Below are 20,640 nucleotides of genomic sequence, written 5' to 3'. Positions count from 1 at the left end.
TCTTTAGTTACTGCGTTAAAGTTTTCGTGTTTTTTTCTCACCCGGGAGTCGCCGCTTTGGGAAATCAATTAATCTCAGGCTTTGCTGTTTCCACATCTACTTCCTGATCAGATGCTTGCACTTCCAGAGATTAAAAAGTAACTGTAGAGAAGAAAGGAAGGGGCTGTAGTAGAATCAAGCAGTCATTCCCTGAGAGGCCTCCTGGATAAGGAGAATTTCCTTGCTTTTTTAAGTCAGCTGCCAAAATTCGTTGCTTCGCTCCTATTCCTAGAGCTTCGGTTGTTCTTTCACGTCCCAATTCCTCAAGAGCACTGGGCGACAGAGTTATGGAGAAACGCCTGCAGGAGGCTCAGCTGTACAAGGAGAAAGGGAACCAGTGTTACCGGGAAGGGAAGTACCGGGATGCTGTAAGTGGGTACCATCGAGCTCTGCTGCAGCTGCGGGGTCTGGATCCAAGTCTGCCCTCCCCGATACCTAATCTGGGACCTCAGGGCCCGGCCCTCACACCTGAACAAGAAAACCTACTTCACACCACCCAGACAGATTGCTACAACAACCTGGCTGCCTGTCTCCTTCAGATGGAACCAGTAAACTATGAACGGGTGAAAGAGTACAGCCAGAAAGACCTGGAGCGGCAGCCTGATAATGCCAAGGCCTTGTATCGGGCTGGAGTGGCCTTTTTCTACCTGCAGGACTATGACCAGGCCCGGCACTACCTCATGGCTGCTGTCAATAGGAAGCCAAAAGACGCCAACGTCCGGAGGTACCTTCAGCGGACACAGTTGGAACTCAGCAGCTACCATCGGAAAGAGAAGCAGCTCTACCTGGGCATGTTTGGTTAAAAGAAGAAAGATACTCCTCCACTTGAACTTAGATGAACCATTAGAGACCCATCAAAGGGAAACCTGAGCCTCAGCAAGAGAAATTACCCCCACACCTCTGACTGAGGTGAACTTCTGTTTTGCTTCTAGTGCTGCACAAACTCTTCTATCACTTACATAGTCTGTGTTTTTGTTTCCCCATCTTTCTATTTATATGGCTTTTAATATATGGTATTATATATCAGAAACATTTGCCTTGAGAAATACAACCAGAAAACACTCATCAGTTATAGGTGGATTAATCATAGCTCTGGCATAGATTTTGATGATAGATGTTGGTAGATGTAGTCATATACAACGGATAAGGCTTAGCAGAAGATGAAGTAATAAGGACAGGCAGAAAGGAATGTTTTCCCTTCGTTTCCTCAGATTTCTAAAGCCAAAATGGGAAGCCCTTACACAGGTCACAAACTGGCAAATACATACTGTGAAACTAGACAATAATAAATTGGATCCACATGCCTCAAAATGAAAGATTTAAAAGTAACTACTTCATTAATTCCTTTTTCTTAATGTTCCACATACATTGAGATTCTTTATCCTCCACAAAAGTATCTAGTTCCTCTTGTTTCTCTTGATAATTTCTAACTATTGTAGCCTTGCTATTGCTCACACTCAGATCATTAATGTAGTATACTTATTTTTTTTTTATTAAACCCTTCTGTCTTAAGACCCCTGGAGTCAAGCATCTAAGTATATATTTTATAACCTTTCAAAAGACCTCATGCCAGAAAACTTGTAAACGCTTGAATTTTTAAGTTGCATACCTATAGGACGCTCATTTCTCTAAGAAAGGCAAGAGTTTACCAAGTCTTCTAGAAACAATGCGACAAAGAGCAGGATAGAAATATAGATCTGTTTTTTACCTGTCACCTTGTATTTTGTAAGAACTCCATTCCTTAAAAAGGAGGGAAACAGTGAGGAAAGGTTCTCTTTCCTTTGTGCCTTTTAAGCACCGACAGAACTTTCTGGAAGCTTTGTTGGGCACAGGTGCAGGCTGCAGATCTGGTATAGCCATGGCTCCGTAGGAGGCTTCCTCAACCGGAGCACCTTTATCATTCTGCACACTTATTCTAATGTCCACAATGTATGAGTTGTACAAGAGTAGATGAGGCCATAATAGCTCTGCCTCTATATTTATGAATGAAAGGAATAAGGACATGTCATTAGCCATCATATAAACACAGTTTACAGACAAAAACTTCTTGGTCTTGCCAAGTGTACATGAGCTCTTCTCTCTTAATCAGTAATGTGTCTCTCTTGATGAACTAGGCTCCTCTTTGTATCTCCCTGTACTCTTAAATAGTACAACCATCAGCTTATAACAAAAAGTCTTTATACCAAATAGTCTTTTAAGTCCAAGGACACAGCTAACAAAAGAGGAATATTTTATTCCTCTTCCAAGCTTCTTAAATTTCTAAGCCTAGACTGTTGCCAAATTATGTCATGGTTGTGTGTTATCTTTGTTTGGGGCTGGTTTTGCTTTCTGATTTTCTCTTTTTTCCCCACTAAGACTTGATGTTATAGTAAGCTATGTTCTGTATCAATGAGGAAAAAATAAAGCTGATATTTAAAAATGAAAAAAAAAAAAAAAAAGAAATTGATACCCATATCATGAGAACAGAGGGAGTCACTGAAATATTTTACCCAGGAGAGTGATATGATCTGATCTGCCTTTTATTAAGACCACTCTGATTACATTGTGGACAATATGTTGGAATAGCAGACTTGGGCAATATAAACTAGAAAGTGACCAAATAAGTGAAGGTAGTTGATGAAGGGGAATGAGTTGATGAAGGGGAATGATGGCAGGGGGGTGGGGGGTGGGAGGATATGAATGGTCAGATTCAAGAACTATTTCAGAGGAAGACTGATAAAACTCTGTGCTTGGTGAATGTATAGAGAAATAAAAGGCAGAACAAGGTTTGCCAGAAGGTTTCTGACTTGAAATATGGTACAGTTCAACGAGATAATGCACACTCTGTGTGATATTTTAGCAATGCAGAAAAGGAAAAGCATGAATTTAATATAGTTATTAAAAGAAAGACATTATTGGGAGTTGTGATAGTTTGAAAGCTTTATAGGGAAATGAAATGAGTTGGAATCTGAATGACAGCCTAGGTATGGAGAAAGTGTAGAAGATGGAGAGGTCACTTCTGGTGAAGGGAGAGAGTGAAGACAGTAGGAGAGGCACATGTTAGAAGGATTTTCTGACTCGTACACCATTTCTGCTGGATTTCATTTTCCCAGAAGGAATCTCATTTCCTTGAGTAGAGCCATGTGCCATATTGTGATACCTGTACACTGGCAGTCCACTGAAGAGAAATCTCAGGAGTACCAGGACCCAGATGCTCTTCTTCATGTTCACCTTTCATTACAAGGAGCCAAAAAAGAAGGCTTTGTAGCAGCCAGGTGCCAGAAAACTACACTACACTGTAGTACTACACATTGGCTGAGTGATGGGGCATTGACAAACTATATTTTGTATTGAATATCACTTCCAGGGAAAACCAGTCTTACTGGTGACCACAACTGCACCAAACACCTTTCTTAGGTATTCCTGTGCTGCTTTGGGTATTCTGCAGGTGTAGTCATGTTATTTAAAAACAAGAACTGATTCTAGTGATTTTTGTATTTTGCTTTTCATCTTTGGTAGCCTTTATTTTTCAGCCTGTTTTAATATGAGAAGCCAGTTAGCTGCTTGAGGGCTAATTGTTTGAAAAATACAAATAGTGGCAATTCTGGGAAGGCATACAGACTCACGGATTGCATGAAATGTCAAGTTACCATGTGTGATTAAAGTCACAATGAAAACTAATTACTATGTACTGAACCTCACTGGGTTCTAAGTTCTTCAGGTATAAAGCAAGAAAAATAGGTATAAGCATTTTTTTAGCTAAGTACTCTGTAGAAATATTAAGCAATACCAAAGCTGATTCTCAGGGAGTTTGAATTCATGTCTAATTGTTCAGTTAATACCTTCTACCTCAGGTAACTTATTTCCTCTCTCCTATCTCTGTGAAGTTAGAGAACAGCTAGGTTATATCCTTTCCAAAGCCCCATATGTAGACCTCTCTTCCAGGTCTGAAAGCATTAGTAGCTCAGTTGTATCTGACTCTTTGCAACTCCATGGACTGTAGCCCATCAGGCTCCTCTGTCCATGGAATTCTCCAGGCAAGAATATTGGAGAGGGTTGCCATTCCCTTCTCCAGGGGATCTTCCAGGCAGAGGCTTTATATTTGAGCCACCAGAGAAGCCCCCTTCTAAGTCTAACTGTATCCTTCTGTCATTGCAGTGTGATACACTGGACCTCCAATGGAGTGTTACGTTTTCTTTCATCTCTCTTATTCTCTCCCTAATTTTTTTTTTCTTTTTGTTATTTGGTAAAATCAAATCGTCATGTTTGATTTCTGTGTTTCCAAAGAAACTGTTTCATTGTGATAAATTTTGGTGGTGTTGTTGTCATTCATTCACTAAGTTGTATCCTACTCTTTGTGACCCCATGGACTGCAGCACACCAGGCTCCTCTGTTCTCCCCTTTCTCCCGAAGTTTGCTCAAATTTGTGTCCATTGAGTCAGTGCTGCTATTTAACCATCTCATTCTCTGCTGCCCCCTTCTCCTTTTGTCTTCAATCTTTTTCAGCATCAGGGTCTTTTCCAATGAGTCAACTTTTCAGATCAGGTGGCCAAAGTATTAAAACTTCAGCATCAGTCCTTCCGATGAATATTCAGGGTTGATTTCCTTTAAGATTGACTGGCTTGATCTCTTTGCAGTCCTAAGAGTGAAGGACAGGGAAGTCTGGTGTGTTGCAGGGCATGGGGTTGCAGAGTCGGACATGACTTAGCGACTAAACAACAAAATTGGATTTCTAGGTTTTTGCTTGAGCATTTAAATGAATATTATACTCTTCCTTAAGACTAAAAGAGGAATAGTTGAGAAGTAATGGATATATCAAGAGTTCACAGTGAAATCTGAGATACTATAAGATCTTCATCTTCTCCATAGGGGTTAGTTGTTTGTTTATCCTTCCCTCCTGTAGCACTTCCTTACCCTGAAGGAACTTGCTCAGTAGAAACAGAATTTCAACCAAAGCAGTCATATTCCAAGGTCTATGTTCTTATAAATACTACTTTCATCCGCAAATGGAAGTTCTGGTAAATGTTATTTTCTTGATTTCTTTATATGCCCAATGATATTTTAGTGCTCCGTGTAGACAGATGGTACTGGAAGCTTCTCAGCTAACTTGGCTTCAACCATTCCTTAACCATCCTATCAGAGTCATTCCTCTTAAAGGAAAATCAGATCATATCCCTTCTATACTTAGGACCTTTCAAGAGGTCTGCATTACCACTGGATAAAGTCCAAGTACTTTAGCACAGCAATAAGATCCCACACACTTGCCCCTGCCTACTTCTGTGTCAACATCTGCCACTCTCCCCTTTCATCTGTGCTCTAGCAGTAGCAAGCTGTTTACTGCTTCTTGTCAATTGCATACTGTTTCGTGCTTCCCTTTCTTCACACAGGCTAACTCCTTTACTTGGAGTGCCCTTCCTTCTTTCATCTGGTAAATTCCAAGTTTCCACCACAACCCTGATAGAGCATTGCTTTCTTGTGATGCCTCAGACAGGATATTCTCTTTTGTACTTTTTTTGAAATTCATGTATAAGTTTAAAATTTTTGTATATATCACATCATGTTGTTCATTTGTTAGGATCTGTCTTCCACTTGTGATTGTATGCATCTTGCTTACTGTGTACTCAGTCACTTCAATTGCCTCCAACTCTGTGACCCCATGGACTAAAGCTTGCCAAACTCCTCTATGGGATTCTCCAGGCAAGACTACTGGAGAGGGTTGCCATGCCTTTCTTCAGGGGATCTTCTTGAGCTAGGGATTGAACTGGCATCTCCTGCACCACAGGCCAATTCTTTACCCACTGAGCCACCTGGGAAGCCCTTGCTTATTGTAGAGAGAGAATTAACTCACCCTAGTACAATGACATTTGGCTAAGTCATTTGACATCTGTCAGGATGGGAACTGGCAGCCACCCATCTTTCCCCCATGGTGAGAACTAATAGATGGTCAAAAGTTCTGCACCTACTTCTGCTGCCCCCCTCTCCCCCCATAAATCACATATAAGGCAACCCACCCTGCCCCTCTTCTCTCCCCTACCACCACCAGAACTTAGTCTGCCCTGGCAACATTTAAAAAGATAATAGGGAAAGAAGGATATGTATAGATATCCTTATGATCATGCACACTCTGCCTCTCTCTTTCCTCTGGGGGTGTTAAGAGTGCCCACTTGCTGGTGGATCCTGCCCCTCACTCATGGAATCCTCCTTGCTTTGTATATGCCTGTTTCAGTAATAATTTGAATAGTTTGTGGTCTCTGGTTTGAGTGTGGTGTATTTTGATATCTGATATCTTGAAAACGTAGAGCCCAGCAGCAGCCTACAGTAACATTTATGCACTGTTATGCTCAGTGCATCAGTATAAGAAGGAAATAAAGCTTGTCTGCTCAATCAAGTTAATAGAGGCCACTAGAAGAACTGCCTTAATGAAATGAACACAAGAATCATTTAAAAATTGAATTTATAAATGAGTTCTTAAGGATTTGGGGTTTTTTTTTAAAGAATTTGAAATATTTTACTTTTTCTTAAAATCTTGATTATACTCATTTTAATTAATCAGCTCTTGATTCACAGAAAAAAAGACACAGTAAAAGCAAGTTCTGGGCCAGCCTCATTGGATTATGATGCCTCAGCTGTTGAAGACCTCAGTACGCTTTTAAGTTCTCAGGTTCTGCCAGTTGGTACAAATGTAAAAAAAGGAGGGGTTGGTTACTGAATCTTTTAGAACAGACTCCCCCCACCCTCTGGGCCAGAGAACTGGTTTATTAGACAAAAGAACCTTACATGTGGATTAGGAAAACTTATCCTCTTTACTTCAGGCACATGAACATCAGAAAAAGAGCTGTTCTAATAGCATTAGGAATTCTGGTTGCACTGATTCAGTTTATGGAATTACTGGATTGCTTATGAGTCATTCTCAGACAATGGAAGAATAGGTTTCTTAACAAGAGGAAGTTGTTAGTAATATTTAACCTTATGTTCACTCTTAATTGTATTCCTTATCAGAATGTTATATCTGTTTTTATATTTGTTTACCCACTTAGTGTCTTGAAGACTGTGCCCTTATTTATTTGTTACTGTGTTGTAAACCTCAGCATTAATAAGTAATTGTTAAACATTATATGCTATTGTAAATGGTACTGTTTTATTAATATGAATTTATTCCCCTTGTTGATGCTAGTGTATAGAGATAAATTTGATTTTTGCATATTTATTTGTATCCTGAAATTCTTCTAAACTAAGAGTGCTAGTAGTTTTTTAAAAATAAATCATGTTTTCAACATAAAGATCATGTTGCTATGAACAAAGACTGTCTTACTTCTTCCTTTCCAATCTAGATGCATTTTACTTCTTTTATTTTCTTATCACACTGCTAGAACTTCAGGACAATGCTGAATAGAAATAGTGAGAAATGACAGCCTCATCTTGTCCTTATCTCAAAGAGAAAGTATTGTGTCTTTCCAGAGAAGGCAATGGCAACCCACTCCAGTACACTTACCTGGAAAATCCCATGGATGGAGGAGGCTGGTAGGCTGCAGTCCATGAGGTTGCTAAGAGTTGGACACGACTGAGTGACTTCACTTTCACTTTTCACTTTCATGCATTGGAGAAGGAAATGGCAACCCACTCCAGTGTTCTTGCCTAGAGAATCCCAGGGACGGGGGAGCCGGGGGGGGGGGGGGGCTGCCGTCTATGGGGTCGCACAGAGTCGGACAGGACTGAAGCAACTTAGCAGCAGCATTGAGTCTTTCACTACAAAGTATGGCATTAGCTGTAGGCTCTTTCAAACATCCTTCATCACGTTGAGAAAATTTCCTACTTGTTGAGAGCTTTAAATCAGGAATGGAGGTTAGATTATATCAAATGCTTTTTCTGTATGTTAAGATGATCATATGAAAATTGTTTATTAGCTTGTTAATATGGTGAATTACATTGACTATAATAGAATATTAAACTAATTTTGCATTTTTGGGATAAATCAGAAAAATATACTATCATTTTACCAACTTTTAGATTCTATTTGCTAAAATTTTGAGAGTTCTGCACAGTGTTCATGGGGGAATTGGTGTATAGTGTTTTATTTCTTTTTTTGGTATTGATATCAAAGTAATGATGGAGTCAGAGAATAAACTGGAAATTTCTATCAGCTCTTAAGTTTATTGGAAAATTCTGTACAGATTTACTGTTATTTCTTCCTTAAATGTTTGGTAGACTTTACCAGTAAAGCAATTTGAGCCAGAGCTTTGTTTTTTTGAAAGGGCTTTAACTACAAAATTATTTTTCTTTAATAGGATCAAAGATATATGACTCTAGGTTATTTATTTGAGGCATTTATTTCATGCTATCTGTTTGTGTCTTTTAAGAATTTGTCTATTTCACCTATGTAAGTGAATTCGGTGGCATACAGTTGCTCATAATAATTCCATTTTATCTCTGTAGAATCTATAGTTATATTGCATCTCCTATTTCTAGTATTGTGCAACTGCACCTTTTTTCTTTTTTTAATTGATAAGTCTGGTTAGGGGTTTATCAGATTTATTGGTCTTCTCAAAGAACCATCTTTTCTATCTTTAATCTATTTGTGTCTGTATCTACTTGCTTTAGGCTGACATTGGCTCAAATATATTAAAAACAAAATCTACATTTTCTTACTTTCTTCCCCCTCATTTTATACTTTTGATGTACTCTACTACATCTTCATGTTTATCCTTTTGCTGTTCATTTGGTTATCATTTTCACATAATTTAAAACTTAAAAAAAATATGTACATTGGCTTATTTAAGTGATTTACTTTCCAATTGTGATTTTTCTCTTTCCTATAGAGTCTTACTTCTTTTCTATTTAAAAAAGGCTTTTCAATATTTCCTTTAGGATAGATTTAGTATTGCCATCATCTTTTAGCTTTTGCTTGTCTGAGAAATTCTTTCTCCTGTTCTAAATGATAATCTTCCTGGGTAGAGTATACTAGGTTGAAGAGTTTTCCTTTTCATTTGAACATATCTTTCCACTCCCTTCTGTGGATGCCAGACATTTTAAATTTTGCTTCATTGGTTGTTAAGTTTATTTGTATTCTTTTAAATATTATTGTACTTTATTCTGTGACTCACTGTTTTTGGAGACAGTTTGGCCTTCGTTTTTTAAGAATTTTTAGGTTGGATTGAAGCAGTGCTAAGACCAATTTTCCTTAATACTGTATTATACAATATTACTGTCCAATACTGAGTCAAGAGTCTTCCGAGAATTCTACCAAATTCTTAATGAATCAAGAGGCTTTCTAGTCTGTGTGGTGGGAACAGGTACTATATACTCAATTCTGTGTGGGTGAGAGCACTGTGACCTCTAAACCACTCAGGTGATTCTCTTGGCCTTGGGTAATTTCCTAAAATAGTAGTGCTAATAAGTATTTCAGCTGAATACTCAAGGGGAACACTTTGCAGAGCTTCAGAATTCTTTGTAGATTTCCCCTTTTATGACTCTTTCCTGTGAACTCTAGACCTCTTGTTTCCCACAATTCTCAACTCCATCTCCTCAATTTGGAATTTTCTAGGCTGTATGGATATTACAGCCTAGAATCCTTTCATAGCATTAAACTGGTACAGTTAGGTGCCTCATCTTGTCTAGTGGTCTTTGTTTTTTTTTTAATTACAGCTTCCAGTATCTTGAATAGCATTGTTTTTTAAACAAATTATTTCATTAGTCTGGTCCTTAGTACTTAATTTTGGTTGGGAACTAAATTTCACTGATTGGTAAGTATATATTTTTGTCAAATAAATTTCAGAGAATTGCTTGAGCTTTATATAGAGCATTGTGAGGAGCTTCTGTTATACATTTTTAGAAGTGGGAAAATGAGATTAAGGAGCTTCATGACTGAAGGCATTAGGTATTATACGGTGGTACTGGAAGTAAGACAATGCAAGAGGCAAGAAATTTAAGAAAGACTTTTCTATTAAGACTTGTAAGATACAAATGTGTCAAACACTATGTATATATGACAGTGAATAAAAAGATCAAGTCTCTTTTTTCATTAAACTTCATCCCAGTGTGCATGAAATCAAGTTTTGAGTACCTATTATTTTTGTATCAATAACTGAGATGTTTTATTTAATTAGGGTAGATGATGTAATACAAAAATACACATGTGATACATGTTACCTTATAGCCTTATACTTTGTTATAGAACTTGTTACATTATAATTGACAATTTATTCATCTCTTTCTCTAACCAGCCTATGAACTTCTCTATATCAGGACTAGGGTTTCTTATTTAGTCTTTTAACTCCATTGTCTAGCACAATGCAGTGGACACAGCAGGTATTAGTGAGTGAATACATGAATGGAAGAATGAATGGTGCAACTTTTCTGTACCACAGTTGATTGTCAAGGGAGTTGTTTTGAGTAAATAGGCCTTCTGCCCACTGTTCTATCACCCATCAGTCAAAATGGCTAACAAGTTTATTCTCAAGCACAACTGAGGTTGGTGTGTAATCATAGGTTAAGTGTTTAGTACATGTTTTCTAAAGTTTTAATACTAAACTTCTATGACAACTTCAAGCTTTTTGCCTTTAAATTTAAATGAGCAGCAGTAATTCTTAAATTCAAAGAAGTGAGAAGCTAATTACGTATCTACTTGAGTGTTACTCAGTACTTACTTCACAATATGACAAAGGCAGTTCTGTGATCTTTTATGTAAGAGAGAAAAAAAGTGAGGCAACAAAAAATTGTGGCCCATGACCATGGCAGCAGGATCTTTTTGTCTCTAGGATCTAGAACAATGCCTAGAAATGAAGAGATGAACACCATCTCATCCTTCTCAAGGCTAATTCACCATCAGCAAAATGTATCAGTGCATAGCTGAAAAAAAGAAGTGACCTCATTTTTTATAATATCAATTTGTGATGAGAATGCTATTATAATAGATTATGAAGAGAATTCTAATTTATCAAAGGGTTTCTTCTAAAGCTGCCTCTTTGAAAAAGCAGAGATTTTCTAATCAAATGGGTGAGTAGATCGCTTTTTAGAATATCTGTCGAATATAAGGCTTCAACTCACGCCAAGCTATTGAAGCCATGATTCAATATCCCGAATTCCAATCAGATTTGTAAAATAAGATGCCAGATTGAAAACTTCAGTCTTTTTTTTTAATATAAATTTATTTAAATTGGAGGCTAATTACATTACAATATTGTATTGGTTTTGTCATAACATCAACATGAATCCACCACGGTTGTACATGTGTTCCCCATTCTGAATCCCCCTCCCACCTCCCTCTCCGTACCATCCCTCTGGGTCATTCCAGTGCACCAGCCCCAGGCATCCTGTATCGTGCATCAAACCTGGACTGGCAATTCATTTCATATATGATATTATACATGTTTCAATGACATTCTCCCAAATCACCACACCCTGTCCCTCTCCCACAGAGTCCAAAAGACTGTTCTACACATCTGTGTCTCTTTTGTTGTCTCATATACAGGGTTGTTGTTACCATCTTTCTAAATTCCATATATATGTGTTAGTATACTGTATTGGTGTTTTTCTTTCTGGCTTACTTCACTCTGTATAATAGGCTCCAGTTTTATCCACCTCATTAGAAGTGATTCAAATGTATTCTTTTTAATGGCTGAGTAATATTCCATTGTGTATATGTACCACAGCTTTCTTATCCATTCATCTGCTGATGGACATCTAGGTTGCTTCCATGTCCTGGCTATTGTAACAGTGCTGTGATGAACATTGGGGTACACGTGTCTCTTTCAATTCTGATTTCCTTGGTGTGTATGCCCAGTAGTGGGATTGCTGGGTCATAAAGCAGTTCTATTTCGAGTTTTTAAAGAAATCTCCACACTGTTCTCCATAGTGGCTGTACTAGTTTGCATTCCCATCAACAGTGTAAGAGGGTTCCCTTTTCTCCACACCCTCTCCAGCATTTATTTTTTGTAGACTTTTGGATAGCAGCCATTCTGACTGGCGTGAAATGGTACCTCACTGTGGTTTTGATTTGCATTTCTCTGATAATGAGTGATGTTGAGCATCTTTTCTTCTGTTAGCCATCTGTATGTCTTCTTTGGAGAAATGTCTGTTTAGTTCTTTGGCCCATTTTTTGATTGGGTCATTTATTTTTCTGGAATTGAGCTGCAGGAGTTGCTTGTATATTTTGAGATTATTTCTTTGTCAGTTGCTTCATTTGCTATTATTTTCTCCCATTCTGAGGGCTGTCTTTTCACCTTGCTTACAGTTTCCTTTGTTGTGCATAAGCTTTTAATTTTAATTAGGTCCCATTTGTTTATTTTTGCTTTTATTTCCAATATTCTAGGAGGTGGTTCATAGAGGATCCTGCTGTGATTTATGTCAGAGAGTGTTTTGCCTATGTTCTTCTCTAGGAGTTTCATAGTTTTTGGTCTTATGTTTAGATCTTTAATCCATTTTGAGTTATTTTTGTGTATGGTGTTAGAAAGTATTCTGGTTTCATTCTTTTACAAGTGGTTGACCAATTTTCCCAGAACCATTTGTTAAAGATTATCTTTTCTCCATTGTATATTCTTGCCTCTTTTGTCAAAGATAAGGTGTCCATAGGTGTGTGGATTTATCTCTGGGCTTTCTATTTTGTTCCATTGATCTATATTTCTGTCTTTGTGCCAGTACCATGGTGTCTTAATGACTGTGGCTTTGTAGTAGAGCCTGAAGTCAGGCAGGTTGATTCCTCCAGTTTCATTTTTCTTTCTCAAGATTGCTTTGTCTATTCGAGATTTTTTGTATTTCCATACAAATTGTGAAATTATTTGTTCTAGTTCTGTGAAAAATACCACTGGTAGCTTGATAGGGATTGCAAAACCTCAGTCATTCTTAACTTGCTTCTCAGAAGATCCTTGTATGTAATCAGCAGAATAGTACAAGGGCACACAGGAGAAGAAAAACAAGCCACACACAAACAGAATGTGGTAAAGTTGGGCATAAGTTACAGGGCTTTAAACCTATTTTATAATTAAAAACTTGGTCAAACATTTGTTAAGATATAAAATATAATGAAAAGGTGAAATATCAGAAAAGAATTCACTGAAAATACCCAAATCAGACTTGTTGAATTATTTATTTCCAGACTTTGCTTATCCTGCATACGAAAAAAAAAAAAAAAAAAGCTGAGTGGGAAAAAAAGCAGATTAGTAGATTCTAATAGCTTACCAAGCAAGCTTTGTCAATTAGTTTGCAACTGCTGATAAAAGCACAAAAATGTGTACTAGAGCTGTGAGATAGTCCATGAAACTGTTACAGTGTCTTTTCCTGGTATTAATTGCAAATGCAAAAATTGACATTCAGTAAGATTTACTAGTAATTTCTTTCCAAATAAATCCCTCATAATCTTTCTTTAGCTAAGTTAATCATGTCTGTTCAGATTGTGTGCAACTGATTCAATTTTTCAAAGAATCTTGGTCTCAAAAAAATCACTTTGATCTGTAATATTCATCTTTCTGAATGAATGCTTTCAACTTGAAACTTTTATCTGAATTATCTACTGTTGAGTCAAATTCCTATTTTATTCTTTTGCATGAGGACATATTTTTGAGTGTCCTGGTAGCTCAGCTGGTAAAGAATCCAACTGCAATGCAGGAGACCCTGGTTCGATTTCTGGGTTGGGAAGATCCCCTGGAGAAGGGATAGGCTACCCACTCCAGTATTCTTGGGCTTCCCTGGTGGTTCAGACAGTAAAGAATCCACGTGCAATGTGGGAGATCTATGTTGGATCCCTGGGTTAGGAAGATCCCCTGGAGGAGGGCATGGCAACCCACACCAGTATTCTTGGCTTGGAGAATCCCCATGGCCAGAGGAGCCTGGCAGGCTACAGTCCCTTGGGTTGCAAAAAGTTGGATATCACTGAGTGACTAAGCACAGCAAAATTTATTGTTTTTTTTTGTATTCAGTAGAGATGTTTTACTTGATTAGGAATTTCTTTTAACAACTGGATTTAGAAAGGTTCCAACTGCACTGAAATTAAATTTTAATTTATCTTAGGATTTATCTTAGATAGAAGCATTATGAAACTTTTCCCTGTGTCTTGGACCTTTACTCAACCATGAGAAAAAGCCCATGCTAGATGGCTGGAAAGTGAGAGGCATGAAATGGAGATGACCATCTTAGCCGAAAGTGAAACTGAAGTCATTCAGTCGTGTCCAACTCTTTGTGACCCCATGGACTGTAGCCTACCAGGCTCCTCTGTCCGTGGGATTTTCCAGACAATAGTACTGGAGTGGATTGCCATTTCCTTCTCCAGCGGATCTTCCCAACCCAGGGATGGAACCCAGGTCTCCCACATTGTAGACAGACGCTTTACCATCTGAGCCACCAGGGAAGTCCTAATCTTAGCAGAGGCCCATTCTAAATCAGGTAAGATCAGAAACAAACACACACACACACACACACACACACACACAAACACAAAACCTATCTTTCTGAACCCAGTTAAAACTGCTGAATTGCAGAATTGTGAGCTAAATAAATGGTCATTGTTTTAATTTTTAGATCTTGAGGGATGGTTGTTTAATACAAAAATAGCTATTTGATATCTTGCAACTAAAGATGAGGGACAGATGTCAATTGATGAATATTTGCTTATTTGCTACTCTAAGCCAACTACTAGCATTTGGCTAATACCATAAAACATATTATCAAAGAATTTTAAACATGATATAAACTTTAAAGATATCTTGATAGAAGCTCCTTAGTTTACCAATGAAGAAACTGAGACTCAAAGAGATTAAGTGATTTGTAAAAGGTCATATAGGTAACTGAGGTGCTAGATTTTATGGCAACCCACTCCAGTACTCTTGCCTGGAAAATTCCATGGATGGAGGAGCCTGGTGGGTTACAGTCCATGGAATCACAAAGAGTCGGACACGACTGAGCGACTTCACTTTCACTTTTCACTTTCATTCACTGGAGAAGGAAATGGCAACCCACTTCAGTGTTCTTGCCTGGAGAATCCCAGGGATGGGGAAGCCCAAATGGGCTGCCATTTATGGGGTCACACAGAGTCAGACACAACTGATGTGACTTAGCAGCAGCAGCTAGATTTTAAGAATGCTAGGAGAATAATAAAAAAGATAGATGACAAATGCATATCAATTTTGAAAGCAATGTGCTCATGAACTTCTTTAGAAAGAGAAGAGAATGTGACCATGGAAAGCTTAGGAAAGGAGTTCTGCATGACCGAGATGTTTTCCATCATTACCAGTAGACATGTGTCTCTCAAATCTTGTCACCCAAATAGTCTGAATGTTGGATGAGAATGAACTCACCTTCAAGGGTTTTGTGGGTGTAACCAGAGGCTACTGACTTGGAGGATCAAATTTCCTTGAAGTCTGTAAAATACTTTTGTGCCCTATCACATGGTATAGATTGTTTACATAAATAAGGATTTTTTATCTCCAAAATTTCATGACAAACTGACTCTGAAGAAAAATGAAACCTATTTGTCTTAAGTTTTGAGTTATGACCTGAACATAACCTTGAATCCTCCTGGAGAAGCACATTAGATTAAAGCGGTCAAGCAAAAAAAAAACCAACATATTCTATACACTGCTGATAACAGGGTAAAAATTCACAAGGCCTCTGGTTGTCTCATTTGGGGTAACTTATTGTAAATCCTCTCTATTTTACCCCCTCTATACATATTTATTGAGTACCTTATATGTTCCAGATACTGTTCAAAGTCTTGAAGATTTTTTAAAGCAAAGATATACTATTCCAATTGTGACTTAAACCAGAAACAATAGCTTTCTTATAGTGTAACCACAGATACAAGTGGTATCCCGACAGAAAGTGCAGAAGCAGCAGCTCTAACGACCCAGATTCACTTTCAAAGGTAGTCAAAAGCAAGAAAAACTTAAACAAACCGTGAAAACTGGCAGTGGTTGGTAAGATACCTGCTGCGAATAGGGTGCAACCCACATTTCTGGCTTGTTATCTAGATACCCTTGGCTTCCACCCCATCTCCCTGACATCTGGCCACTTGCAGATGCAGGTATGACAACCTGTATGCTCTGGTAGGAGGGAAGCCAAACCTTCAGCACACAGAACCAGACAAACAAGAAAGCAATAGCTGTCTCTTGGAGGGAAAGGATCAATAATCAGTCTCTCAAAATCAAATTCACACGAGTAACCATCCAAATAACTAATTTTACAAATGTTTTTCTCTTGTTAATCTAAATTTGGAAAAGATAAGACTAAAAGACTTTGACCACCCTGGAGACAGAGGTCCGAGAGGCTGACTTTGGGAAGAATTTTTACTTTAGGCCACCTTTGTCAGGGGTCCTGGATTTCAGTTGCAGCATCCAGAGCAAGTGAGTGTCTTAGCTAGCCTATTAATGCCAGAAGTCTAGGAGAGAAAAAAGTCTTTTCTTCTACCCATTTTAAGTTCCTTAGCTGGGGCCCTGATAATCTGGCTAAAGGCAGATTGTTGTTTTTATTGTTCAGTTGCCAAGTCATGTCTGACTCTTTGTGACATTATGGACTGCAGCATGCCAGGCTTCCCTGTCCTTCCTTCACTATCTCCTGGAGTTTGCTCAGATTCTTGTCCATTGAATTGGTGATGCCACACAACCATCTCATCCTTTGCTGCCCTTTTCTCCTTTTGCCTTCAATCTTTCCCAGCATCAGGTTCTCTTCTGATGAGTCAGCTCTTTGCATCAGGTGGTTGAAGTATTGGAGCTTCTACTTCAGCATCAGTCTTTTCAATGAATATTCAGGGTTGATTTCCTTTAGGACTGACTGGTTTGATCTCCTTGCAGTTCAAGGAACTCTCAAGAGTCTTCTCCAGCACCACAATTCAAAGGCATCAATTGTTCAGTGCTCAGTCTTTTTTATGGTCCAACTCTCACATCTATACATAATTACTGGAAAAACCATAGCTTTGACTATAAGGACCTTTGTCAGCAAAGTGATGTCTTTGCTGTTTAAAAAAAAATTATTTATTTTAATTGGAGGCTAATTACTTTACAATATTGTATTGGTTTTGCCATACATTGACATGAATCCGCCACGGGTGTATATGTGTTCCCCATCCTGAACCGCCTCCCACCTTGCATCAAACCTGGACTGGTGATTTGTTTCACATATTATATTTTACATATTTCAATGCCATTCTCCCAAACCATCCCACCCTCGCCCTCTCCCACAGAGTCCAAAAGTCTGTTCTATACATCTGTGTCTCTTTTGCTGTCTCACATACAGGGTTATCATTACCATCTTTCTAAATTCCATATGTATGCATTAGTATACTGTATTGATGTTTTTCTTTCTGGCTTACTTCACTCTGTATAATAGGCTCCAGTTTCATTCACCTCATTAGAACTGATTCAAATGTATTCTTTTTAATGGCTCAGTAATATTCCATTGTGTATATGTACCACAGCTTTCTTATCCATTCGTCTGTTGATGGACATCTAGGTTGCTACCATGTCCTGGCTATTATAAATAGTACTGCAATGAACATTGGGGTACACGTGTCTCTTTCAATTCTGGTTTCCTCGGTGTGTATGCCCAGCAGTGGGATTGCTGGGTCATATGGCAGTTCTATTTTGAGTTTTTAAAGGAATCTCCACACTGTTCTCCATAATGGCTGTACTAGTTTGCATTCCCACCAACAGTGTAAGAGGGTTCCCTTTTCTCCACACCCTCTCCAGCATTTACTTTTTGTAGACTTTTGGATAGCAGCCATTCTGACTGACGTGAAATGGTACCTCATTGTGGTTTTGCATTTCTCTAATAATGAGTGATGTTGAGCATCTTTTCATGTGTTTCTTAGCCATCTGTGTGACTACTTTGGAGAAATGTCTGTTTAGTTCTTTGGCCCATTTTTTGATTGAGTCATTTACTTTTCTGGAATTAAGCTGCAGGAGTTGCTTGTATATTTTTGAGATTAATTCTTTGTTGCTTCGTTTGCTATTATTTTCTCCCATTCTGAAGGCTGTCTTTTCACCTTGCTTATAGTTTCCTTTGTTGTGCATAAGCTTTTAATTTTAATTAGGTCCCATTTGTTTATTTTTGCTTTTATTTCCAATATTTATGGGAGGTGGGTCATAGAGGATCCTGCTGTGATTTATGTCAGAGAGTGTTTTGCCTATGTTTTCCTCTAGGAGTTTTATAGTTTCTGGTTTTACATTTAGATCTTTAACCCATTTTGAGTTTATTTTTGTGTATGGTGTTAGAAAGTGTTCTGGTTTCATTCTTTTACAAGTGGTTGACCAGTTTTCCCAGCACCATTTGTTAAAGAGATTATCTTTTTTCCATGGTATATTCTTCCCTCCTTTGTCAAAGATAAGGTTTCCATAGGTATGTGGATTTATCTCTGGGCTTTCTATTTTGTTCCATTGATCTATATTTCTGTCTTTGTGTCAGTACCATGGTGTCTTGATGACTGTGGCTTTGTAGTAGAGCCTGAAGTCAGGCAGGTTGATTCCTCCAGTTTCATTCTTCTTTCTCAAGATTGCTTTGTCTATTCGAGATTTTTTTGTATTTCCATACAAATTGTGAAATTATTTGTTCTAATTCTCTGAAAAATATCATTGGTAGCTTGATAAGGGTTGCATTGAATGTATAGATTGCTTTGGGTAGTATACTCATTTTCACTATATTGATTCTTCCAATCCGTGAACATAGTGTATTTCTCCATCTATTTGTGACCTCTTTGATTTCTTTCATCAGTGTTCTATAGTTTTCTATATATAGGTCTTTTGTTTCTTTAAGTAGATATATTCCTAAGTATTTTATTTTTTTCATTGCAGTGGTGAATGGAATTGCTTCCTTAATTTCTCTTTCTGTTCTCTCATTGTTAATGTATAGGAATGCAAGGGATTTCTGTGTGCTGATTTTATACCCTGCAACTTTACTATATTCATTGATTAGCTCTAGTAATTTTCTGGTGGAGTCTTTAGGGTTTTCTATGTAGAAGATCATGTCATCTGCAAACAGTGAGAGTTTTACTTCTTCTTTTCCAATCTTTTCCTTTTATTTCTTTTTCTGCTCTGATTGCTGTGGCCAAAACTTCCAAAACTATGTTGAATAGTAGTGGTGAGAGTGGGCACCCTTGTCTTGTTCCTGACTTTGGGGAAATGCTTTAAATTTTTCACCACTGAGGATAATGTTTGCTGTGAGTTTGTCATATACAGCTTTTATTATGCTGACATATGTTCCTTCTATTCCTGCTTTCTGGAGCGTTTTTATCATAAATGGATGTTGAATTTTGTCAAAGGCTTTCTCTGTATCTATTGAGATAATCGTGTGGTTTTTATTTTTTAATTTGTTAATGTGGTGTATTACGTTGATTGATTTGCAGATATTGAAGAATCCTTGCATCCCTGGGATAAAGCCCACTTGGTCATGATGTATGATTTTTTAAATATTTTGTTGGATTCTGTTTGTTAGAATTTTGTTGAGGATTTTTGCATTTATGTTCATCAGTGATATTGGCCTCTAGTTTTCTTTTTTTGTGGCATCTTTGTCAGGTTTTGGTATTAGGGTGATGATGGCCTCATAGAATGAGTTTGGAAGTTTACCTTCCTCTGCAATTTTCTGGAAGAGTTTGAATAGGATAGGTGTTAGCTCTTCTCTAGATTTTTGGTAGAATTCATCTGTGAAGCTGTCTGGTCCTGGGTTTTTGTTTGCTGGAAGATTTCTAATTATAGTTTCAATTTCTGTGCTTGTGATGGGTCTGTTAAGATTTTCTATTTCTTCCTGGTCGAGTTTTGGAAAGTTGTACTTTTCTAAAAATTTGTCCATTTCTTCCAAGTTGTCCATTTTATTGGCATATAGTTGCTGACAGTAGTCTCTTATGATCCTTTGTATTTCTGTGTTGTCTGTTGTGATCTCTCCATTTTAATTTCTAATTTTGTTGATTTGATTTTTCTCCCTTTGTTTCTTGATGAGTCTGGCTAATGGTTTGTCAATTTTATTTATCCTCTCAAATAACCAGCTTTTGGCTTTGTTGGTTTTTGCTATGGTCTCTTTTGTTTCTTTTGCATTTATTTCTGCCCTAATTTTTAAGATTTCTTTCCTTCTACTAACCCTGGGGTTCTTCATTTCTTCCTTTTCTAGTTGCTTTAGGTGTAGAGTTAGGTTATTTATTTGACTTTTTTCTTGTTTCTTGAGGTAAGCCTGTATTGCTATGAACCTTCCTCTTAGCACTGCTTTTACAGTGTCCCATAGGTTTTGGGTTGTGTTTTCATTTTCATTCATTTCTATACATATTTTAATTTCATTTTTGATTTCTTCTGTGATTTGTTCATTATTCAGCAGTGTGTTGTTCAGCCTCCATATGTTGGAATTTTTAATAGTTTTTCTCGTGCAATTGAGATCTAATCTTACTGCATTGTGGTCAGAAAAGGGGCTTGGAATGATTTCAATTTTTTTGAATTTACCAAGGCTAGATTTATGGCCCAGGATGTGATCTATCCTGGAGAAGGTTCCATGTGCGCTTGAGAAGAAGGTGAAATTCATTGTTTTGGGGTGAAATGTCCTATAGATATCAATTAGGTCTAATTGGTCTATTGTATCATTTAAAGTTTGTGTTTCCTTGTTAATTTTGTTTAGTTGATCTATCCATAGGTGTGAGTGGGTTATTAAAGTCTCCCACTATTA

At 37.7% G+C, this 20,640-nt stretch overlaps 1 protein-coding gene across 1 annotated transcript; it reads left to right on the top strand.

Annotated features, from left to right (window-relative positions):
* Positions 1 to 148: 148 nt before the first annotated feature.
* On the top strand, positions 149 to 2,477 carry LOC113889744 (tetratricopeptide repeat protein 9C-like). The gene has a single exon (XM_027536934.1). The coding sequence runs from the start codon at positions 327 to 329 to the stop codon at positions 840 to 842; it is 516 nt and encodes a 171-aa protein (XP_027392735.1). The 5' UTR covers positions 149 to 326; the 3' UTR covers positions 843 to 2,477.
* The last annotated feature ends 18,163 nt before the right edge of the window (positions 2,478 to 20,640 follow it).

The sequence above is a fragment of the Bos indicus x Bos taurus genome, chromosome 3 (assembly GCF_003369695.1).
Source record: "Bos indicus x Bos taurus breed Angus x Brahman F1 hybrid chromosome 3, Bos_hybrid_MaternalHap_v2.0, whole genome shotgun sequence".
In the NCBI taxonomy this organism is placed as follows: Eukaryota; Metazoa; Chordata; class Mammalia; order Artiodactyla; family Bovidae; genus Bos; species Bos indicus x Bos taurus.
This window is presented reverse-complemented; position numbering and strand designations above follow the sequence as displayed.

Coding starts and splice junctions, on each gene's coding strand:
- LOC113889744 (XM_027536934.1), top strand. CDS start 327: ATGGAGAAACGCCTGCAGGAGGCTCAGCTGTACAAGGAGAAAGGGAAC.